The following is a 25369-nucleotide window of genomic DNA, read 5'->3' on the forward strand; positions in this document are numbered from 1 at the left end:
GCAGGTACCACTGCTTGAGCAGGTTTCCTCTTTCTGCTGCTGTGTCCACCATTTCCCTGGCACAATGGCTCCAGTAGGAGCTGAGGCTGCCATTGACTAAGTTCTCTGAACTCAGGCAGTAAGAGCAACAGTGGGGGCTTTACTGTGGCAGAATTAAAACTTAATGGGGTATCCAGGATGCTGCTGTCACACATGGATAGTGACACAGACAGCAGCTGGGTCCCAGTTCCTGCCACATAAACCCTGCTGAGACTGGTCTCTGCCAAGAAGATAGAAGGGCCAATGGGGGAAACACCTCCTCCTTCTGCACTTCATCCCTCCCAGATTTTCATGGACAGAGTCAAGGAGCTCTCCCTGTCTGGTTGGTCGCAGGAGAGGTAATTACATTGACTCAGCTGTAACTTTTACAAAGATCAGGATTTAGAAAAGCGGGGTGCGGTTGACCTACAGGTTTGCTGACAGAATTGAGAGCATTTCACATTAGGTCACTTGCTCAAAGCCAGCTCAGGCTGGTACTGAGCACAACTCAATACCATCTGATAGATATTTGATGGCCTGTGTGAAGAGAGTTTCTGCTATTGTCACACTGGCACTAACTGGTGCTGTTATTGGCAGTTTCAGCAGAGAAACCAAAGTTTGAGTGGGCAGATCTAAAATTAACATGGCACACATTAAATGGATTAAAAACTGAATAACTGATAGGTCTTAAAATGTAAATGGGGAACCATTATTGAGTGGGTGCGTTTTCAGTGGACTCTGTATGCTATTTAACATTTTATCAATGACCTACAAGAAAACATAAAGTCAACACTGATGAAGTTTGCAGATAACACAACAATTGGCGGGAGTGCTAAATAATGAAGAGAACAGATCATGGTACACAGCTATCTGGATCACTTGGTAAATTGGAGCAAGCAAACAATATGTATTTTAATATGGCTAATGTAAATATATATACCTAGAAACAAAGAATGTAGGTCATATTTACAGGATTGAGACTATTCTGGGAAGCAATGAGTTTGAAAAAGATCCACCACACACCCCAAAATAATTAGCTGAACATGAGCTTTCACTGTGATGATGTGGACAGAAGAGCTAATGTGATCTGGGATGCATAAAGAGGGGAATCTTGAGTAGGACTAGAGAAGTTGTTTTACCTCTGTAGAATCTAGCCAGTGGTATGACCATTGCTGGACTACTGTGTCCAGTTCTGGTATCCACAATTCAAGAAAGATGTTGATAAATTGGAGAGATTTCAGAGAAAAGCCACAAGAATGATTAAAGGATTGGAAAACATGCCTTGGATTGATAGGTTTCAGAGTAACAGCCGTGTTAGTCTGTATTTGCAAAAGAAAAGGAGTACTTGTGGCACCTTAGAGACTAACCAATTTATTTGAGCATAAGCTTTCGTGAGCTACAGCTCACTTCATCGGATGCATACTGTGGAAACTGCAGAAGACATTATATACACAGAGACCATGAAACAATACCTCCTCCCACCCCACTCTCCTGCTGGTAATAGCTTATCTAAAGTGATCACTCTCCTTACAATGTATATGATAATCAAGTTGGGCCATTTCCAGACAAATCCAGGTTTTCTCACCCTCCGCCCCCCCCCCCCCCCCACAAACTCACTCTCCTGCTGGTAATAGCCCATTCAAAGTGACCATTCTCTTTACAATGTGTATGATAATCAAGGTGGGCCATTTCCAGCACAATAATGTCACGGCTAACCTGGTGGCTGAACTTTGTGACTTTGTCCTTACCCATAACTATTTTACATTTGGGGACAATGTATACCTTCAGATCAGCGGCACTGCTATGGGTACCCGCATGGCCCCACAGTATGCCAACATTTTTATGGCTGATTTAGAACAACGCTTCCTCAGCTCTTGTCCCCTAATGCCCCTACTCTATTTGCGCTATATTGATGACATCTTCATCATCTGGACCCATGGAAAAGAAGCCCTTGAGGAATTCCACCATGATTTCAACAATTTCCATCCCACCATCAACCTCAGCCTGGACCAGTCCACACAAGAGATCCACTTCCTGGACACTACAGTGCTAATAAACAATGGTCACATAAACACCACCCTATACCGGAAACCTACTGACCGCTATTCCTACCTACATGCCTCCAGCTTTCAACCAGACCACACCACACCATCCATTGTCTACAGCCAAGCTCTGCGATACAACCGCATTTGCTCCAACCCCTCAGACAGAGACAAACACCTACAAGATCTCTATCAAGCATTCTTACAACTACAGTACCCACCTGCGGAAGTGAAGAAACAGATTGGTAGAGCCAGAAGAGTTCCCAGAAGTCACCTACTACAGGACAGGCCTAACAAAGAAAATAACAGAACGCCACTAGCCATCACCTTCAGCCCCCAACTAAAACCTCTCCAATGCATTATTAAGGATCTACAACCTATCCTGAAGGATGACCCAACACTCTCACAAATCTTGGGAGACAGTCCAGTCCTTGCCTACAGACAGCCCCCCAACCTGAAGCAAATACTCACCAACAACCACATACCACACAACAGAACCACTAACCCAGGAACCTATCCTTGCAACAAAGCCCGTTGCCAACTGTGCCCACATATCTATTCAGGGGACACCATCACAGGGCCTAATAACATCAGCCAAACTATCAGAGGCTCGTTCACCTGCACATCCACCAATGTGATATATGCCATCATGTGCCAGCAATGCCCCTCTGCCATGTACATTGGTCAAACTGGACAGTCTCTACGTAAAAGAATAAATGGACACAAATCAGATGTCAAGAATTATAACATTCATAAACCAGTCGGAGAACACTTCAATCTCTCTGGTCATGCAATTACAGACATGAAGGTCGCTATCTTATAACAAAAAAACTTCAAATCCAGACTCCAGCGAGAAACTGCTGAATTGGAATTCATTTGCAAATTGGATACTATTAATTTAGGCTTAAATAGAGACTGGGAGTGGCTAAATCATTATGCAAGGTAGCCTATTTCCCCTTGTTTTTTCCTACTCCCCCCCACCCCCGCCCCAGACGTTCTGGTTAAACTTGGATTTATGCTGGAAATGGCCCACCTTGATTATCATACATATTGTAAGGAGAGTGGTCAGTTTGGATGAGCTATTACCAGCAGGAGAGTGAGTTTGTGTGTTTGTGTGTGTGTGTGTGGGGGGGGGTGAGAAAACCTGGATTTGTGCTGGAAATGGCCCAACTTGATTATCATGCACATTGTAGAGAGAGTGGTCACTTTGGATGAGCTATTACCAGCAGGAGAGTGAGTTTGTGTGTGTATGGGGGTAGGGGGTGGGGTGAGAAAACCTGGATTTGTGCTGGAAATGGCCCACCTTGATTACAATGCACATTGTAGGGAAAGTGGTCACTTTGGATAAGCTATTACCAGCAGGAGAGTGGGGTGGGAGGAGGTATTGTTTCATGGTCTCTGTGTATATAATGTCTTCTGCAGTTTCCGCAGTATGCATCCGATGAAGTGAGCTGTAGCTCACAAAAGCTTATGCTCAAATAAGTTGGTTAGTCTCTAAGGTGCCACAAGTACTCCTTTTCTTCTTGGAATGATAGACTCTATGAGCTCAATCTATTTAGCTTAACAAAGAGAAGGTTAAGGGGTGACTTGATCCTGTCTGTAGGTATCTATATGGGGAACAAATATTTAATAATGAGCTGTTCAATCTATCAGAGAAAGGTATAGCACAATTTGATGTTAGTTGTGGAAGTTGAAGCTAGACAAATTCAGACTCGAAATAAGGCATAATTTTTTAGCAGTTTTGAGTAATTAATCATTGGAACAATTTGCCAAGGGTCATGGTAGATTTTTCCGTCACTAAATTTTTAAAGTAAGATTTTTGGAAGTTCTTCTAAAAGCTGTGCTCTAGGAATTATTTTGGGGAAGTTGTATGGCCTGCGTTATACAGGAGGTCAAATGATCACAATGATTCCTTCTGGCTTTGGACTTTGTGAATCTATAAGGAGAGAAGGGGCTTACGTCACAAAGTTTAGATTTGGATCTGGATTCAGATCTGAATTTTTTCAAAGTTTTCAGAGGAAGCTGTTGAAGTTTATTCATAACAAGTGTTCTGGTTCTGGCTGGTCTCTATTAAAAATAGAAACATGTTGTGTTATATATGTATTTACGTGGCATGGTTTACATTAAAAAGATTACTAAGAACTTCATGATCTTAGAAATATATCAAGGAGCACTGTTTTGTCCTAGAGAGCCTAAAATTCTAGGACCTAATTCTGCAACCCCTATTCACAACAGTGAGCCCTTACTCATCTCATTAAATCATTAATAAAAAATGGTTCCTCTCTGCTCAGTTCTAGAAAATGAATTAAAAGGCAGTGATGAAGAGGAGGAAGAAGGGGAACAATTCGATTTTGATAGTGGCGATGAAATACCAGAAGCAGACAGACAAGCACTTGTGCCACCTGCTTCAGACTCTGGGATTAACGTAGAACACGAAGACACTAACTCCACAGGTGAGCCTTTGTGTCCAGTAGGCCAGGGCAGTACTGCTCAGGTAAGAATCAAGCCCCATGTTCATCAGATGCTTTTCATGCTGACAGAATTGCTGTAGGTCACAAAGATATTTCCATAGACCGAATGTGAAAGTGATTTATTTTACCTCAAATACTTTAGTTCCTTGTGGACTTAACAAGGAGAAAGGGTAGGTATTGTCCCTGACTGGATTCTTATTCCCCTGCTGCACCTCACCTAGGAACTGGTTTCCTCATCCCTATCTTGTGCAGGCATCTGCTGTCACGGTAGGGTCTTTGTTACAGTGATTATCTGTGGGTATCCCTAGGGAAGCCTCATGGGGTGTGTCTGCACAGTCTGCAGAAGTGAGCCTCCCCGCGGGGCTCACACTAGCCCTCTAAAAATAGCTGTGCAGACAGTGCTTTGAAGATGTGGCTCAGGCTCTGAAGGCTAGAGAGTGGGGTGGGCTTGAGAGCCTGAGCCACTTCAAGGCGCTGTTTACACGGCTATTTTTAGAGCGCTAGCGTGATCCCCACAGACCAGATCTGACGACCTGGGCTGTGAAGACGTAACTAGTGGCAACTTGGCAGCAGGGGGGCATGCTTCACTCAGCTTGGGCAACCTGGTTGGTGGCATTGAGTGGATGTGCTCTTAAAAATAAATGGAGCATATTTTTGTCCCATACATGAAAACAAACCTTCTTTCTTTGACCATTAGGAGCTGTGGACCTGTGTGTCTGTTAAGAGCATTCACCATGTCCATCCACTCTTAGACATGATCTAACCACCAGGCTACAGAATCACTCACTTAGGAGGTGGGAGAACCAGGATCCCATCCTCCCTGCTCCAATCACTCTTTCATTATTTGTCCGAACTGAAAGGAACATCTTCAACAGGAGAGATTGAGGGAGCTCTGCATCAGACTATCTCATCGCCCCATGGTTAGGACACTCACCTGAGAGGTGGCAGAGCTCTGTTCAAATCTGTTCTCCTTGTCAGGTGGAGGGGGGACTTGAACCAGAAGTCTCCCCCCATCCCAGGTGAGTACCCTAACCACTGGGCTAAAAGGTACAAGGGACATCCCTCCCGCCCAGTGTGTGTCAGTTCGCCATCTATAAATTGGGGATAATAGCATGGTCACAATTCACAGGGGTGCTGTGAGAATAAATACTTTAAAGATTCTAAGGTGCTCGGATATTCCAGTGGCAGAAGCCATATAAATACTAGTTACTCTTTAGTGCAATATACATTTGAGCTTGGAAAAGAGATGACTAAGGAGGGATATGACTGAGGTCTACACAATCATGACTGTTGTGGAGAAAATAAATAAGGAAGTGTTATTTACTCCTCATAACACAAGAGCTTGGGATCACGAAATGAAATTAATAGGCAACAGGTTTAAACAAAAGGAAGTATTTTTTCACACAGTGCACAGTCAACCTGTGGAACTCCTTGCCAGAGGATGTTTTGAAGGCCAAGACTATACAGGGTTTAAAAAAAAACTAGATAAGTTAATGGAGGATATGTCCATCAATGGCTATTAGCCAGGATGGGCAGGGATGGTGCTCCTAGCCTCTGTTTGCCAGAAGCTGGGAATGGGCAACAGGGGATGGATCAATTGATGATTACCTCTGGAGCATCTGACATTGGCCACTGTCTGGGCTCGATGGATCTTTGGTCTGAACCAGTATAGCCATTCTTATGTTCTTATATTCTTATGTGATAAATGAAAGCTTATGCTTCTTTTATTTGTCAAGGGGATGACAACATAGGTAGAACTGAGAAAATACAAACAACAGAATCCCGTGCAGAGGGCGCTCCAACAAAAGTAAACCCGTATTCAGTCATAAATATTTCACCAATCCAAGAAAAGGATCATTCCTCCTCACCAGAACCCAATCCTCAAGATGAAAATGCAAGCCCTAACTTGTCTGGTGGATATTCTGTTCCCGTGCCCTGTGGCTATGCTGTACCATCCAATTTACCACTGATGCTGCCGGCATACTCCAGTCCTGTCATAATACGCAGTGTTTCTGTGGATGAAGAAGGTACACTATCTCTTGAATTTACTTTCTCTCAGGTACTGACCTAGTTTAATTTCAGTGAACCATATTGTCTTCTCCGTTTTTATGTAGCACTCTTCCTTGAAATCTGTGGGGAACTCTGTAACAATTGAAAATCATCTCCATCACAGAGTACACAGCTGAACTTCGCTGCCAGTCATCTGAGAAAGATTTTTGTTTATTAAAGAGAAAGAAAATCCATGAAGGACTCTGTATTATTAGGAATGGGCCATTTAAGAAAACACTATTCAAGTGGGATTAGTTCACTTCAAAGCAAGCGAGCAAACACACAATTTTTTTAAACAAAAAATCCTTCTACGTAGTAAGTTTCTTTAAATCAGTGGTTCTCAGCTATTAGTCAGTGGAGCAAGGACATGAAATTGGGTCTCCCAGGTGAGTACCCTGACCACCAGAGTCACTTATTTTCTCTCTGAATAGTTTCACCTGGAGAGATTGAGAGAGACCCATAACAGATTATTTGATAGGCTAGAGCAAAGTGGGAGACCAAAGTTCACATCTCTTCTCTACCTCAGGTAGTGGCGGGGCGGAACTAAACCCTGATCTGCCTCATCCCAGGAGACTGCCTTACCACTGGACTAAAAGCCATTTTGTACATTTATGAAGTGTCCAGAATCAAAACAAAGCAGTTCATTTTGGTTGAATGAAACATTTTGTCTGACTCGAAACAAACTAGTTGTCAATTATTTTTCAGTTCATCCACATTTTTCTAAATTTTCAGACTTAGTTTCACCTGAAGCAATTTTTTTAAAGATTTTTTTTTTTTTGGAACTGCTAGCAAACTGAAAAACCTGTCATTCATCCAGCTCTAGGTTCTGTTAACAACTCTGCCACTGACTTGCTGTGCCCCTGTGCCTTAGTATCCCCATTGCCAAAATGGATATAACCAACATGAAGAAGCTTAATTATTTTTGAGAGGTGTTCATAAACCACATTGAGATCTGTAGATGAAGGGCATTTTATAAGAGCAGATGATAATTAATAGTAGCAGTATTGTTAATTATTTAAGTTAGAAGCTAATGTGAACCAAAAAAATGTTTTAGTCCTAGCATTCTGGTAACTCTGCTTTCTTCTACTCTTTTTAGTGGGTATGCAGTCAGTAACTGAAGATGGCAATAGTAATTCCCTGAGCTCAGAGGATCCCCCAAATAGGTAATTGGCAGCACTTATCTGTCTCCAAATCCTTAATTCATGAGATGGTTTACTGGTTACTTTTATATTTTTAGTTTTATTTTTTCTTGCCTGACATAATCATTGCTGGGTTTTTAACAACTTCAGCTTTCATTGTGCTTTGTGGTGCCAAATCATCTCTGTTTGTGTACCAGTATCAGCACTGAGTGAACTCTTGCATATAAAACCATTACAAGTGGCCCTTTGACAACTGTGAAAGAGAGAAGTTTAATTTTCTGCCTTACAGGGAGACTGCAAACACAAAGAATTTCTTTGGAAAATGATGAATAAGTGATTTATTTATTTATTTAGGCTAATATTGTCAGCAATGGGTTGCTAAAGTTAAACTCTTAATTCCATATTAAGTCACTTAGATCTTAAAAACAAAAACATAAAACTTACATATTAAGTCTGAACTATCCGACAGTTTTCTAGTATCTTTTAATTTCAGAATGAGAGGGAAAAGGTGAGTAGAACTTAGCTACTTATTGACATGGTTTAAAACTAACATTGCAATATTTTTAGTACATTTATTTTGTGGGTTTTTTTCAAGTGAAGATAACCAGGCCAGTAAAGAAGAAGATGCTCTAGCCAAATGGGTTGCAGATCCTGCAAACACATCATGGATGGAAAGTAAGTGTCAATCAGTCCCAGCAGTGTCACTGTGTCAGTAGGTGAGTCAGCTGCATCATCAGTCACAGCCTGGGAACATCTGCATTATCTTTTCCTGCATTTTTCAAACATGTTCCAGAGCTAAATAACAACAATTAAAAACCACACTTCTCCATTTTTAGTATAAGGATCAAGTTCTGTTCACAATAAGTGTTTGTTGAAGTAAGTGGAGTCATGTATCAGTAGCTGGGGAGATAATTTGGCCCCATCTGATGGATGTATATTGAGGAAGAAATTTGCTTATGACCGCTAATGATTCCAGTCCCCAGTCTTGTCTTTGGCTGCAGGCCTGTTGGCCTCCTACAGTGACAGTTACGGTATCCCACCCCTGCCTTAAAGGAGGGTACTCGTACCTTGGTAGAGTCACTTGAGGCTGAAACTGACATTACACAACTGCCCAGGTCTATTTTGCCACGTATGACAATTGGATCCATCATGGCGAGGCTGGGAGTGAAAAACTCTGGGCAGGCCAAATGAATCCCTCTATATCCTAATGTGGGAAACTGGCTCTTAGCTTGTTGAATGAGTCTGTCTCAGGGCAGGAAATTGAAAGAGGCCCTGTAGCTTAAAGAGAAAAGGAGTACTTGTGGCACCTTAGAGAAAATAAATTTATTAGTCTCTAAGGTGCCACAAGTCCTCCTTTTCTTTTTGCGGATACAGACTAACACGGCTGCTCTGAAACACTAACTAACACTCTGAAACTTATAGCTTAAAGAGGCATTCTCCCTGCCTGAGCGGTGTTACATAGCTCAGCCAGGACAAAGAGATGGTTCCCACTGGTCTGCAAATGTCCCCCACATGGAAATTAGGAGGAGTGGGGAATTACTTCATCACACCAACCTATTTCTTAGTTTACACAACATAATCATTAAATTACTTCCAGTGAGGGTCTGGGTCTTGAACAGTTATATCAGGGATTCTTGACAATGACACCAGCGCCCGCAGTTTAGCACTCATGACAACCTTACGGGTAACAGTTCTCTTGGCTTGCACAAAGGAGGAGAAAACATTTGGCCAACGAAACAGATTTCAGTTTCAAGCTCCCGAAAGGTTATAAATGAGGAGGAAAAAATTGTTAAAAAATTTGTGACAAATACCATGGATAATGTGTGTGCTAGACAGATCTAAAGTCATGGTAAAGAACGACTTTGTGTGGTCCCTGGGGATAGAGTGACTCTGTCCCAGGAAACCAAGAATCTTTTGATTTTCAGGGCCTGTTGTCCTGCCCAGACTGTTTAATGTAAGACCGTGTTTTGCCCTGATTTTTTTTAAACCTTGTAGCCTGGCCCCCTGAAAGAGCCATGGTCCAGCTTGGTCAGTGAAATTCACAGCAGGTTGGGGGAGCACATACATGCCATGTCTGTCACGTTTGCCACCCTGCTGTGGATGAAGATTGTCAGTGAGCACCCCTCCTGCCAGCCCCCCTCTCAGATGGAGTCAGATTCCAGGCAGTTCTGTAAGTGGTGAGCCTATTGGTGGCCCAGCTGTACAATTATGTCCAGCAGCTTCTGAGCCAGCTGGATTGTGTCAGGGTGTGGGGTGGAGTTGGAACTAAAAAGAGTAAGAAGGAAGATGTAGGATTGAGCGTGAATGAGACAGACAAAGAACTGAATACCTGTGGCATGGTGGGAGGGGGGGGGGAGAGAACATTGTAGGGTGGTGAATGTCAGGGGGAAGTGAAGAAATGGAAGAAATAAACAAAGCTTAAAAAATAGAGAAGGATGAGTGTGGGCTGCCTTTTCCTTCCTCCCCACTCCCCTTGGCCCACCCCAGACCCTGGGACAATAGGCTATTTTTTCACCTTGTAAAATCAGATCGAGCTGCAGGGTTGAGGCTGGTGCAGGGATTTGGAATGAGAGAGTGCTGGGAGAGAGCAAGAAAGGAATCGCAGTATATACAGGGGAGCCCCCTGAGTGCACTTTGCAGCTTAACTGAAATTCCTGCCAGACACATGATCATGGCCACATGAGTCATGACCGTTATGATTAATAATATCTATAATAAATATTATTATAATACTTATACTTTATTTATGTTATTTGATTGAATAGAAGTACTGGCAAAATGCTGATATTTCTATGTAAGTGGAAAATAGGGTATGTCTCTATTATACACATATTTGCTAATAAGACCCAAGATCTTTGTTGGTCTGAGTCAAATCTGAAAAGCTTTTCTCACTGTTTTTCCTTTTTGTTATTAGACCCAGATGAAGTAATTTACGACGATGTGCCAAAAGAAGATTCAGACACTGAACCAGGTTTGAGTTTATGTGGGAACTTAGATGATGATGATTTAATACAATCACGGGTTTTATTTTAACGCACACATAAAACTATAATATGATCCAGGGGCATTTGTATCAGACACACAGACAGGTGTAGGTTACATACCCCAAACTGCATGTAAATGCCATTAACATGTCAGAAATCATCAAGTCCTACGAAGTTCCAAATTAAGGACTATGCCTGTCAAAATTTGCCTGCAAAAGCCTCTTCTGTTATGCTGTTCAAAGGCCTGATTCATAGATTCCAAAGCCAGAAGGGACCATTTTGAACATTCAGATCTCTGCCACAGTCACAGTCTTGCCCTTGAGCATTGTTGTTGTTAAAAAAATCTAGAATTATACAGAGAACTGGCCTAAAAGAGTATTTTCAAAACCACAAGACTTGGGGTCTTCTTGGGTGAAGGTCACTGCATGCGGAGGTAGAATAGCACTTGATATCTAAATGCAGCGGAGCTTTCTGATGTCTAAAGCTCTAGCTGCTGACTTCCTGGCAAGTCAATCCACTCAAGGGTAAAGTTAGCCAGCAGCCAAGTCTCAAACAAAATCTGCTCTTTGACCAACCGTAACATCATAAATCAGGAGGAGAACTCATGCCAATGAGCTCCTTGTACCCAGCAGTCCACTACTCTACTACTACAGCTTACTGTACATCAATCAGTCAAAGAAGAAATTCAAAGAGGCGGCAACCCACCTATGTATACCTCTGTAGAAAAGTTGTACTCTAAGTCCAGACTAACCTAACTCCTTTACTGGATGGAGGGACAAGAATAGACTTTGATTAAATCCTGGCACCATTTGTTTTTACCTTGAAAATTGTGAGTAGTGGAATGCTGGGTGCGGTGTTGTTTAAAGATATTAGACAATGTGATCTGCAAAATCACACCTTTCTCAGGTGCTTTCCTTACTGGGAAGTCTCCATTTGGACTACATCCCCCATCATACACCAGGACCAGGGATTCTTATGATGCACCATGGTGGTTCCACAAGAGAGGAGACCAAGATGTAGTTCAGTATCTGAGCCCAACCCATAGAAGAGAATGCGGCATGAGGCACCTGAACTGCAATCAAATCTGAATCAAACTCGTTGGTTTTAAATCAAATGTTTTCAGCTGAAAATTTTCAGCTTTCTATTTTTAGCTGAAAAATCTAAACTTTCCATAAGGGAAAAAACCTGTTTTTTGTGACCACCTGAACTGATCATTTTGCAATTAACATTTAAGGATGTGTTTCTTTTTAAATTGAGAACAGGTTGGGAATGCATATTTATCCTATTGGATGAATTAATTTCTTGAATTTATAAGGAATTTTTAAAGCAATCACACCATATTTAACAATGAATAGTATTAGGAATTTAGAATGTGTGCTGTTGGTAGTAATGTTTGTACCTTTATAATCCTCAATCTATATGCGTTTTAACAGGAAGAGACTGTCCCTGTCTCATGAATTTCCCATATCTGAGGCTTCCATTCTGCAATTCAGGCAGATCCATTGAATTCACTGGAGTTTAGCTTGGGGGCAGGGTCTACCCACACTGCTGTCATTGTGGAACTGGGGCCTATGGCCCCATCTCATAAGTGCTCTATTGTGCAGATCTCCCCTTGGAGTCAGTGGGAGTTTCACACACAGATTGTTTACAGGACTGGTCCCTAAATCAGAGCTATTTAACTATATGTGATCCACAAATTTTAGAGTTCACTGTTGTTACAATGATTTTTTTGTTAAATTCTCTGTTTTGCTGGAATGCTATTGAACGGTGCCGTTCAAGAAGTGTGTGTTTAAGAACAGACTCTATATTTATGGAAAAAAACAAGCTAGATTCAAAAGTTGAGTTTCAGCATTTTCAGGAGTTCACTTTTTGTTAATACCAAATGCTTAGTTTAAGTAATATTAATTAATATTACAAAACTGTTACTTGTCAAATTTTAGTTTTTGAATTTAATAAGTATTGGACTATTCAAATGTGCAAAAATAAAGTCATTTTTTTCTCTGAAACAATTTGTCATTTACATATAACCTAAATCTTGTCTCTTTTTTGTAGACTGTTGCATAAATCAAACATTATCTCCGAAGTGCTGGTCAGGTGTGCTGAGATTTACAGCAGAGCAGTTTTTAATACTAAATTATAATCCCCCTGAAAATAGGAATTTGTAATAGAAGTGCCTGTCTACCTTAATTGTAGTGGTACAAATATTGCCATTTATAATTATGGCAGCAAATACCTGCTTTCTCTTGATTATTTGGCAGTAAAATCTTTCCATTTCATGTAGAATCAATGTGTGATAGCTAATGCCTGTGCCAGCTAAAACATCAGTTGCAGTAAAGATGGAAAGTAGGAGACAGAAATTAATAAAGCCATTAAAAGCATTTCCCCAAACAATGCAGTCATTGTTAATAACTTATTCAATAAGTAATTGTGCAAACTGTTTTTCATTAATAACTTGGAGTGGCTGCTGATATGAAGCCACTTGGTCAGTGATCAGAAAAAGCTTAAAGTTTTGAGCTCTTATTCTAGTTTATACATAAGGTAATGCTCCTTGGTAATTTGAGGTGAGGCATTCATGACTGCTGAGTATGAATGTAGTTGGGAGGATGAAAATGGGTTTTGGAGCATAGTTCTTGCTATACTTTGGTCTAATTCATTTTACTTAAAGTAGTAACTTTTTAATTTGTCCCTAGCCAAAATATGTCGTCTGTTGTGTGTATTGATCATGAAAAGGTTCCTAAAGTGAGGTGGTATGTGTGGTAGCAAGATACATCAAGGGGAGTTTACATATAGAGGGTCAATTCTTGCTCACCATATACATGGGAGTAATTATGTTGACATCCCCCTGAACTTGTGTGCACAATGAGCAGCATTTGTACAAAGATCTACTGTATATAAAATAAAACATATAGAGGCAACTCCTGCCTGAGCACCAGCAAACCAGCACAATAAAGATGAACGCATATATTGGACACCCTTCTTTGAAGAGGCCACCCTCCCTAGGGAGCAAAGTGTGAGCACCAGAGCATTAGCCATACATGGTACTGTGGTGCACCAAAGAGATATCTGCCTGGAAGCTTGAATGCTGAGAAAAGACTTCCTACTGCTACCTATGTAGTGCAGCAAAGGGCAGACTATAGCCCATAGTGAACAGGCACTTTGGAATTAAAACACATTGGAACTTCTTTGATGCTTAAGTAAAATGTTGTATTTTCTTTTGTGTTTCGGTATTAATGCACACAGAGGAAATGATTTATGATGATGTTGATAATGGAGATGAAGGTGGAAACAGCTCTCTAGAATATGGATGGAGTTCAAGTGAGTTTGAAAGCTATGAAGAACAAAGTGACCCAGAGTGCAAAGATGGAATTCCCAGCTCCTTTTTGCGAGGCAACCACAAAAGACAGGTATGTAACCTACATCAGCCTTTTCCCTTATTCGGTTTTTCTAATTACCCTGATTGCTCAACATTTACCTTGCTCAGTTGTCCCCATACACTCTCATGAACCCAGCTTCCAAGTACAAAGAGCATCTTTGCAAATGAGTCTGAACCAGTAAGAGAATGAGGACTGAAGGCAAAACATAAAAGGAAAAAACCTCGTGAAAACATAAACGGAGACAGATCCGCACATGGGCTATGAAAATGGGTTGTTTGTTTCCCATGAACAGTTCTTGACCTTTTCCACTTCTGCAGCTGCTGATATAGTGTAAGTGGAAAATGAGTATGGGAAGTAGTGTGAAGAGTAGAACTGGGTGACCTGCATGGATTTTGAGGCTGTGCAATCCGCATGAATGGGTTTGCAGAATTCACAGAACTAGTCAGTTTGCAAACATTTCTCTGCCCCCTTTGATTTTAACCCTTTATTTTATTGTTCAACTGTGGTTCAACTTTGAAAAAAATGTTTATTGTAGCTTTAGGGAAGCCTCATTGACTCATAGACTTTAAGGTCAGAAGGGACCATTATGATCGTCTAGTCTTACCTCCTGCACAACGCAGGCCACAGAATCTCACCCACCCACTCCTGTAACAAACCTCTCATCTATGTCTGAGCTACTGAAGTCCTCAACTCGTGGTTTAAAGACTTCGAGGTTCAGAGAATCCTCCAGCAAGTGACCCGTGCCCCACGCTGCAGAGGAAGGCGAAAAACCCCCAGGGCCTCTGCCAATCTGCCCTGGAGGAAAATTCCTTCCCGATCCCAAATATGGCGATCAGCTAAACCCTGAGCATGTGTGCAAGACTCACCAGCCAGACACCCAGGAAAGGGTTCTTTGTGCTATGTATTGGGGGATAGAAAGACTCAAAGACTGCCTGGTGAGGGTGGATGGTCTGTATACAAGCTGTATAGTGCCTGATTTTCTGGTCTAGTACCTTTGTTTTCCATTGCTCCTGGAGGCAGCTATGGACTTGTTCAACACCTAGAGTATGTTAAACTCAGGCTGCTCTAATTTCTACCAGCTGTTAATGATCCTCTAGTGGTCTTTTGAGAGCTGGGATTTGTTAGAGTGCATAATACTCCAGCCACCTATGTATGCCAAGCTGGTCAGGACTAGATATTGCAAAGCCAGCTGTTGCAGCAGATTGGCAGAGGAACAGAAAGATGCAGATAGTATCAAGGTTCTGAGATGTAGACTATACACTGAATCTGTATTTGAATTACAAGTTATATCTCTCCTGTCCTCTGGGTTTTTTGTTTGTTTGTTTGTTTTGGTCTTTCTTCCTACTCTGTCTCCAGGTTTTTTGCCTTATATTTAAATAGTTAAATTTTCTCTCTGCCTTTACACTGCTCTTTTTTCTTGCATTTCTTCTTACCAGGATTGTAAACCCAATAATGTAGCACTTTCAAACACAAAATGTTCAAGTGGGTACAAAGTTAGGGGGAAAAATTCACCTTGGAGAGAAGACTAAAAAGAGAAAATGTTGTTATACAAAGTTGATATAAGACCCAATATAGAATAGACTAGAACAGAATTCCACAGGATCCACATTTTGATTTCACAGATTTCTTAACCCACTGCTCTTCATATCCCTGCTCCATCCATTGCACTATATCCTATCTGTGCAGAATCAGGATCAGGAACTGTGGTAGGGAGGAGGAATGACCGAAGAACTGTATCTACTTAAAAGAAACTCTGTAAGTTAAGTGCTGTTGTTATTTCCCCTGGCTGAAACAAGCTTAAGCTTCTGTACCTGATGCTTGCTGGGGTAATTCTGGACCTGGCTGAAGAAAGATCTGGTTCAGATTCTGAATACATTAGGCTAAAGTTGAGAAATGCTCTGCACATAGTGTGCCTAAAGTGGCAGGATATTTTGTTTCTTCCCTCTTGTTACCTGTGGTGACAGCTTGAAACACAGTAAGAACTCTTTACATGTGTACACAGAGCAAGGTTTACAATAATTTTTAAATGCTTATAAATATACATTGACTCCCCCCACCCCACATAGACTCTAGGTAGGGACTGGGACTGAGTGGGCAAAAAGATTTCCAGGAATGGAAGGCAGGAGTGTGAGAGAAGATGGGCAGTGGTCTGGGAAGGACACACCATGAGTTAAGGGACTGGGTAGCAAGGAGCTGTGCTACCTTGTCCTGGAATGAGAGGTGCCAGGGAGGGGAGGAGGGACTGGTAAGAATAGATTGGGGGGATGGGGAATGAAGGAGATGCAGGTGAGTGGAAGCCATAGGTTGCAGGGCATAGTAGGAGTCATAGTAGGGAATGGAGGGAATCAGAAAGGGGGCTTGGAGGAGTACAGGGAAAGGCAAAGATTCTTTAAATGCTTAACATTTTGTACATATAAATCCTTAAGTGCTTACAGTTTGCAATGTGGATAAAAGCTCCCCCTCTCTCATTTACTATTCACATTCCTATCCACATGTAAATTCCTCCCGCATCTTCACCAACCTTCTATATAATGTTGCTAAAGTCTGCAAAGGGGAGAGGGGGTCTTGCTTTTATGGGTCTCATAATGCATCCTGTGGCCCATATATGCCAGTGGGGGGATAGGCTGGCTCCGTTAGTTGTCCATTTCCAAATATTCATAGGATTGTGCCTATTAAAAGGTCTAAGATTTCTGAAGTGCAATTTTGTTTGTAGGTGTTGGTGGGGCTCCAGTGAAACCTTGTCCTTTTTTTTTGGTGGGGGCGGCATGTTTGCAAAATGAAATGCCCTCTTGTGTGTAGATCAAATTCTGCTCTCATTTACACTGCTGTAAGGCAAGAGTGGTACCAACAGTGTTAATTACATCTTGACCTATAAGGGTGTAGCTGAGGGCAAAATTTTGCCCTTTGTTTTCAACTTGGTGGACATCTCGTTTCATATTACCTCGATTTGTTGTCAAACAATGCTATTGATGTCAAGATGGGAAGTTTTACACTGGATTTTTTCAGTGAATATTTTTCTTTGTACTTTCACCTGAGGTTCTCAGAGTGCTTCACAAACATTAATTAATAAGTCTTACAACAGCCCTTGGCAGGTATTGTCCCTTTATTACAAATTCATGCACATAGTGATTATATGACTTGCCCAAGGCCTGCAGTGAATCTGGATAAAGCTGTGAATAGGGCACAGAATTCCTGATTCCCATTCCTGTGCTCTAACTAGTAGATTATGCATCTTTCCCTACTGGACTATGCTTACCCAGCACTGCAGTGCAATGAACCTCCAGTTTCAAAGATATTCGGAAGTTCTGCAGATACTTTGGCCTATTTTGACAGTTTTTCTTTCAGTTCACCATTCTTGAGGATCTTCAGAAATATAGAAGATAGGATTCATACTTGGCACAATGGAGTGGTGTTCTAGGTTAAAGCTAATATATTATAATAGCAGGAGGTGCACAGTATAACTTTAAATTTAGTTGAACTTAGCACAACTGCTATTCTTTTGGATTGAGGGAAGCTTCCTTTTCCTTCACCATGTAAAGCACTTGCCAATGGATCATGAAGGCCTCAGTCTAAGCCTCAGTGGGTACTCTACCTGGGGATAAAAGACCCACGGCATGGCTGTGGCTGGCCCGGGGTCAGGGTCACAGAGCTTGGGCTCCACCCTGAGCCCGAATGTCTACACAGGAATTTTTCAGCCTGAGCCCTGTGAGTCCAAGTCAGCTGACCCAGGACAGCCATGAGTTTTCATCCCTGTGTAGACATACTCAGTAAGTGCAGCAATGCGTAGAACACACAAACAAAAAATCCAGCTCCCCTAATTGGTTACAGTCTCTCTATTGACTGGACACTGATAGGCAGACAGAATCGCATGCATGATACTTTTCAAGTACTTCAGTGTTAAGTTTGCACTACAGGTTTTTTGAAAAGATTGTATTTTTTTATACACTGTAGCTTTCTCATGACCTAACCCGTTTAAAGGAGCACTATGAGAAAAAGATGAAAGATTTGATGGCAAACACTGTGGGAGCGGTAGAGATTCAGCAACTAAAGCAAAAACATGAGCTGAAGGTAGTGTAGTTAATTTTTGTAACAAGCTACATGTTAAAATGATTGTTCTTCAAATGCAGACAATGTTATCTTTTTTTGTTAAACAGCAAGTTGAATATCAAAAATGGAACAGTAACTTATTTAAAATTATTTCTAAATGTACTGGATATTGTACAGTTTTTCTTACAAGAACATTGTCAAGGACTTCTATAGTGTTTACTGTCTGTCTGTAATACTTTTACAAGGTCGGCTAGAACACTGTGTTTCCTTAATGATTGAGGCCCTGATCCTGCTACCTGATCCATGTATGTAGATCCCTTCTGCCCTTGTGGAGCCTCATTAAAGTCCATGGGATCTATGTGGGCAGAGGGGTCGTCCCACATGGATCAAATTGCAGGATTAGGGACGTTCATGCTTTCTACAGAATGGAGCTGAAATGAAGGAGGTTGTTTTTTAATAACAACTTCGGCTCATCTACTGAAAGTGCCTTGTCACAACAAGATACTTTTGTTTATGCCCTGTTATAATTGACTGTGTCAGCACAATTGTGGGAGTAGCGTTCATTTTTGCTGTGGCTGCAGTCAGGAAAGGGAGAGCAGTTTTCTGAATGAAGATTTACTAGGAAAATTGTATCTCGGCGTAATAATTATAACACTTTTTTCATGTGTGCCTAAAATAAAATAATGTAGACCCCAATGGGATGTAATTTAAACATCCTTGCAATGTAGTTCTTATTTAAGAATGTAATTAATTATAAATGGAACCAGTGTTCAGATCAGTTTCAGTTTGGGATAGGGTTAGTAGATGGCATTTGTGGTTGAACTTGGACCAGGTTTCAGCTTCATGGCAGTGACATTTAGTGATCTATTCTCAGTATATGTCTGCCCAGCTGAACTCTTGAATGGTGGAAATCTAGTGGTTCTTGTAAAATGTCCACCATCTTGGATTGCATCCAAAGCAGATTCAGAAAATAGGTCTCTTCCAGGTGTAGATGTTATCCAAAAAAAATCAGAGGATGGGAGAGATCAGTGTTCAGATTTGAAGTCCCACCTCAATTTATATATTTTAAAATATCCATATATATTCATAACACCTGGAGTAATTTTTCTTCCATAAGATTATAGTCTTTTGACCATAGGTTAGATTTTGGGCCTAAACTACTTGACAATGTTCTTTTAAAAGGTGACATCTTTTAAGAAGATTCATGCTACAATATGTTGAATTCTACTCTTTTTATTCACTGAACATGTAGAATATGTTTTTTGCTGTCTTGCAGATGCAAAATCTCATGAGGGCTGCTAGGGAAGGTACCAAAGATGGCTATGAAAAGACTAAAGCAGCTGTGAAGAAAGGTCGGTCATTCATCAGAACCAAATCCTTTATTACCCAGGGTAGGTGTAGATTCTTTAAGTTTCTCTATAAAGTTCACTTAGATACCTAGGTGATTGTCTTAGCATGTTATTTATTACCAGCAGTATACTGGACACGTGAGAGCAGAGTTACATTGATAAAGCATGTCTCAGTCACAATCAGGGCTCTGTTAGATCTGTGATTGTGGAATCTCCAAGAGTTTTAAGATTTTGAAGGCAATCCTGAGGACCTTGGAAATCCACTAGAAACCTGAGTCAGCCATATTATGCTTCAGTCAGCCTTGCACAGACATGTAAGCATGATCCTTTACAATAAGCAGTGTCATAGACTCTGCCTAGTCCAAAGCTCATATGCAGTATGGCAAATGGGACCATGGGAAATGTCAGGGGATAAGTGTCCCCCATTGCCTTGTTTCACATACTACCACTATTTCCTGTCCTAAGCATAAAGGGAAACTGTTGTACCTCCATGTCATGCTGTAGGGGATCATTGTGTCAGCCCAGGAAAGAGGAGTCTAAGGATTGCAAGCTGAATGCCACCACCTACCATCCTTCAAGAAATGGAAATTGATAGGAAAGGAAGGAGCTTTCCCAGGACACTGCTGATCTGAATAACCCCTGTCCTTGGTAACAACAGATACACAGCCCTCCCCACTATGAGCTCACCATCAGCAGCAGATCACCATGATAGTTTTTAGCCAGGGAATGTGTCAGGGAGTACAAAGTTCCTTCTCATCCTGAATAAATTCAGGGAGCTAGTCTGTCTCACCTCTCAAGATGCCTGGCAAGAGAATTATTGCAGCCATAAGGCTGTAAGGACTGACACACAGTGCACATCCCTGGTGTGGACTCAGACTGGTTCCTGAACACAGGAGTTTGAGTACTGGAGAATGGGAGGGGTTTTTACACAACTTTCCTGCTCATAAACTTATCCTCATTCATTAGTGTGGCACAGGTGGATTTGGAGTTTCACTATCAAGTCAACCTGTCATTGTTTAGTCTGCCATGAAACTAACATATCTAGTTATCTAGGACCTATGTAGCCCAGGAGAAGGGCATGTACATTTCTGGCTGGATCGAGCTCTCAGCCAGTTTCCTGGTTTGTTTTACAGATTCTGTCTGAAGAAATACATAGACTTCGCAAGCTAGCAGAACTCCTTCCTTAATTAGGTTTTTCTAAACCATATCTGCTTATGCTCTTTGTTTCCTGGAGCATTACTTCTCTCATTATACTACCAATCACTGTACTATCTGAGTGTTTTCTAGATAAAATCAATAGCAATTGTGAAGTCCCTAATGGAATCGCTGCCTCTCTTCCTTTTCTCTGCTTGAGGAATTTTTGTTTTGGTTGGCTGATTTTCTTGTTTGTTACAGGTTTATGTATGTTGTTTTTGGGGGGAGGGGGTTAGTATGTGTTAGTAGTTAGTGTCAGTATGTGAGTGTCATTCTTGCTATGGTGAAAAGTATTTCTTAAGAGAAAGATTTTGCAGCATTTCTTAAAGACAGTCAGATTATGGATCACCGAATCTCCTGTGGAAGTTTGTTCAACAGATGCATCCCTTTGAACAAGACTGCTTTGTCCCCTGCTGTCATATACTTCATTCTGGGCAGGGAGGAACAAATGGAAGTAAAGCAAAAGACGCAGAGGCTGCCATCTGCACTGAGGATGCTGGGGAACTCTCCCACCCTTGCTATACCATTGATGCACCCCTATCATGGTGAAAACATCAGCAGTTATTCTCTGCATGGCTCCCACGGTTTCTGGCACTGAAGGAACTACACTGGTGCTAGAGTAATGATGGCAGAGTTCATTAACATGCTTGGTGTAGACAAGACTGTGGATACCCCAGTATAATGACTGTGCATGGACAATGGATTCTGGTTTTTCTACCCAAAGATATATAAAAATTGACTTTCTGCTGTATTTAATTATATGTAGATCATAAAGCATCCTGTCTGGAAGAAGAGGAACTAAATTTATTTATTGATGTTGACTGTATGCATACAGAAGCAATTATGACTCCAATGCCTGAAGGATTATCACAGCAACAGGTAGTACTTTGTGTGTGTTTAAATATTATGGAAACATACAGTAAATGTCTTATAGGGCATTTGCATGGACAAAAATCTGTTTTGTGGTGAGTAATTGTGCATGTAAATTAAATAGACTATGCTGCATTCATTGTAGCTTGCATGGTCGTTCACCTGATTTAGAAAGTCATGCCCTAAATCCCTTACCCGTGGTCGCACAGGTAATCTGTAGCAGAGCTTGGACTAGAACCAAGGTTTACTGGATTCCAGCCCTTAACCGCAAGATCATCCTTTTTCCCGACATGGCTGCCATTGCCTGTCTGTTACTCTATACTTCAGTCTAGGTTCAGGTAGGTGAAGAACAGAAATCAAATTAACAAGAAAAGTCTCCCTTTCATCCAGAGGGGAAGTTACTAATTTGTATTTAAGAGGATTGGTTTAAATCTAATAATTACTTAAGTTTACTTGAAACTAAATCAGAGAATACAAGGTTTGCAAAATGAAACTATCCTGAGTTTTTATTGGTCAGAATTACCACCTTTGATAAATACACCGTGGGATTTCTAGAAGAAAATGTTGCAGTTGTTAAAAATTACAGGCACTAGAAGCATATTTAGAATATAATTATTCTCCACCCTCTTCAGAACCCCATTCTCAGGAAACAAGCATTTTGGATGTTTCAGTTCCTATAACAGGGGTACTTGAAGCAGAGCACGATCTAGAAAATAGTGACAGAAGATAAGCGTAATATACTGTAAGAAAATTAATGAGCCAATAATATATTCATTCTTTAGATGAACAGTGAAGTACCAGACTGAAAACAACTTCAGTAATGCAAAAAGTAATGTCTCTTTTACATTGACTTCTCTTTATTCTTAGGCTTCTATAATCTGATCTCCTGTCTTCTTCCTTACCCCCTTCAGTTCTGTACAGTTCCACTTTTGAGTCACATTTCTCTTGGATCCATATCCACATTTTCAGATAGATTTGGGAGGTTGAACATACAGATGGTGTGAATTTAAGTAGCTCCATGGAAATTGGTAGACATGCATGCAGTTGCACTAGACATAAGCTTAGCCAGGGATGCGGAATGATGTCCATGATTTTGCTTTTTTAACATTAAAACTTAAAGTTGAATGTGACATAACTTCGGGTGAAATACAGCAGATATCCTTAAACATGTCTACTGGCCTGAGAGATGTTACTATTGCTCTTGGTTCTCCCTTTAAAGTGTAGAAAATCTCTCTCAAACCCCCTGAATCTTAAAAATGTCTTCTGGTTATAATCATTGTCGTTTGAGTAATGTTAAATATTATATATCCACATGTAATACTAAGTATTATCAGTTAAGTATTTGATGTAATTGGATGACAATATAACATTTGTTCAGCCTTCTTACCTGCGGCAGCTAAAGGAGAGTTTTTGCTATATAGTGGGAAGATGTCAAAGACAATCCCTATGTACTTGGGCTCTGGGCTCAGTGCTGGAGAGATCCCCCCAGTTTGTCCCCAGGGAGTGCACAACTGATTGCTGAGGAACTTTTGTTAGTTCAAGGTGCAGAGCTCAGGTTGAAGCTGGCAAAGGAAATTCATACTGGATGCAGACTGAGCTGACAGAGAAATGTGGTGAATGGCTTGAGGAACTTGGAAGCAGACAGATAGAAGCAGGCAACTGTATGATACCTGAAGTGATGAGAAATTGACAAGCAGGGAATCCATTCACACTGGGCACCCTCTTTGAGGAGAGGAGAATTAAAACTCCCACTATTCTAGGGACTGCACACTGGTGGACAATATATAGGGCAGTGCTGACATCCAATTTAAAGGAAGCCATTCTCTTTCTGACATTCTCCCCTTTTTGATGAGAAGATGAGAAAAGTGTTGGTGCCTGGAGGTTATGGTTATTATTGGTATTGGAAGAAAGTATGATCCAACAATGACATGATGAATGAACTTCAGGTCCCAGTCTGTACAGACCTGAAATGACAAGAGAGGACGTATTGTCCTCATGGGAGTGAATAGTCTCTTAATCAAAAAGAGAAATATTTTTGGAAAAACACTAGAAGTGTCTTTTAGTGATGGGGAGTTAGGGCTGGTGTTGTTTTTTAATGGCTACGTGATAAGAATATTAAATTATTTGTGTATTGAGCATAAAATCCATATGCTTCCCACACACGTTCACATTTGTACATGGTGTTTCTTTTTGAATGAAAAATACATTATCGTGTGTGCACTTGGCAATACAATAAGTAGATACTGTACAATTTGGTCTTTTAGACTTCTTCATGAACCTGCTGCTGTCAACCACAAGGTGGCATAACAGTTTTTGTTTAAATCCAGGTCCTGTTTGAATTCCTGTTTATATACTGTGTCATACTGTGAGCCTGGAAATGTTGGATCACTGAATCAGTCATTTTAGTGCTTCAATCATAATCTCTGTTACAAGTTTTATACTTTTAGGAATAAAAAATGCTGAGTCATAATTTATTATTTTTCCCACCCATCCATACCAGCAAAAATATGCGTGCAGCAGACTTGTAATATTACACCAAGTACATAACAGAGCTCTTGTTAGTGTCTCCTAGATATCTGTCTGTATTAGGCATTAATAAGATGTCTATCACAATGATATGTAAGCACTGATATTTTATGTACCGCATTATGTTTTATGTACCACTGGGTTTGATACATGTCAGAAAATTATTATAGTTAAAGTCACAAAACACAACATGCTTTGGAGAAAAATTCAATGGAAATTAGTCATAGAATCATAGGACTGGAAGGGACCTCGAGAGGTCATCTAGTCCAGTCCCCTGCACTCATGGCAGGACTAGGTATTAATATATATCTATATCATGGAACCTATTACAATCCTGTTACACTGTATGAGAATAAACAAGTATGTTTTTCCTCATGTAAAGTAGCACAGTCAAGGTAATGGGAACAAAGCACTGACCCTACACCAATACTTTTTCACTGTTGTTTATAAGTCCTTATCTTCAAGAGTCTGTCACTGGATTTTTTTTCTCCAAATCAGTGTTACTATGTTTGAAGATGTAAAACAACAAAAACGTGACACTTGAAGCCTGATTTTGAAAACTGGCCAACTATGTTGCATCTGTATATCAAGTAGCTAAGGTTCTATCACCATCTGTGCCCACAGCTAATTGTACCCCAAAAATTGTGGGTAGGAAATAAGAGGCCATATTTTAAAAGTGAACCTTTAAAATGAGACAGTCAAAAAAGAAAACACATATGACTACTGCTATTATAGTATTTCATGCACAATTTAAAACATAATTAGAGTAATAGTAAGTTTCATGAATTTCTGAAGAGATATGACATTTATTTTATTATAGTTCCAATGTCAGGAATACTTTAGCTTGACATATAATACAAGGGTTGATTTATCAGTGTAAGAACTTTATGGTTAACGTTTAATATGAGTCTGTGATTTTGCCTAATACTCTTAACTCTGTTTCCATTTTAGATATAGGGACAACTGGATCAACTGTGTCGTCCCCCCCCCGAAGTTAGCTATTTCAGACTAGAAAACAAAAAAGAATTTAGTAAACAAACTCCACATATCTGTTCGTAATCATCATTATTTTCAACAAGTCCCAGAAATGAGGGGAGCATCAACTACTTTAAGTTTGACAGTTTAACTTTTATCACTTTGAACAGGTTGTGAGAAGATATATTCTGGGCTCTGTGGTTGACAGTGAGAAGAATTATGTGGATGCTCTCAAAAGAATTCTGGAGGTATCTAAATATTTTTTGCCTTTTACTATTTGGAAAGGAACCAAATCCTCAAAGAATTATTCATTAATTATACTGTGAATCAT

At 40.6% G+C, this 25369-nt stretch overlaps 1 protein-coding gene across 9 annotated transcripts in view; it reads left to right on the top strand.

Annotated features, from left to right (window-relative positions):
* Window positions 1-25369, top strand: part of ARHGEF10 (Rho guanine nucleotide exchange factor 10) — a 182391-nt gene that overhangs the window by 64916 nt on the left and 92106 nt on the right. For 6 of the 9 annotated variants that reach the window (XM_073336205.1, XM_073336212.1, XM_073336211.1 and 3 more), the window contains 10 exons: window positions 4352-4513; window positions 6268-6558; window positions 7677-7743; window positions 8315-8394; window positions 10634-10690; window positions 13944-14107; window positions 18029-18145; window positions 19401-19515; window positions 21434-21546; window positions 25209-25286. In XM_073336205.1, the coding sequence (XP_073192306.1) occupies window positions 4352-4513; window positions 6268-6558; window positions 7677-7743; window positions 8315-8394; window positions 10634-10690; window positions 13944-14107; window positions 18029-18145; window positions 19401-19515; window positions 21434-21546; window positions 25209-25286 (1244 nt within the window). Of the gene's footprint in view, window positions 1-4351; window positions 4514-6267; window positions 6559-7676; window positions 7744-8314; window positions 8395-10633; window positions 10691-13943; window positions 14108-18028; window positions 18146-19376; window positions 19516-21433; window positions 21547-25208; window positions 25287-25369 lie in introns of all 9 variants that reach the window. The other 3 variants (XM_073336210.1, XM_073336214.1, XM_073336207.1) reach the window with 2 other exon arrangements.

The sequence above is a fragment of the Lepidochelys kempii genome, chromosome 3 (genome assembly GCF_965140265.1).
Source record: "Lepidochelys kempii isolate rLepKem1 chromosome 3, rLepKem1.hap2, whole genome shotgun sequence".
In the NCBI taxonomy this organism is placed as follows: domain Eukaryota; kingdom Metazoa; phylum Chordata; order Testudines; family Cheloniidae; genus Lepidochelys; species Lepidochelys kempii.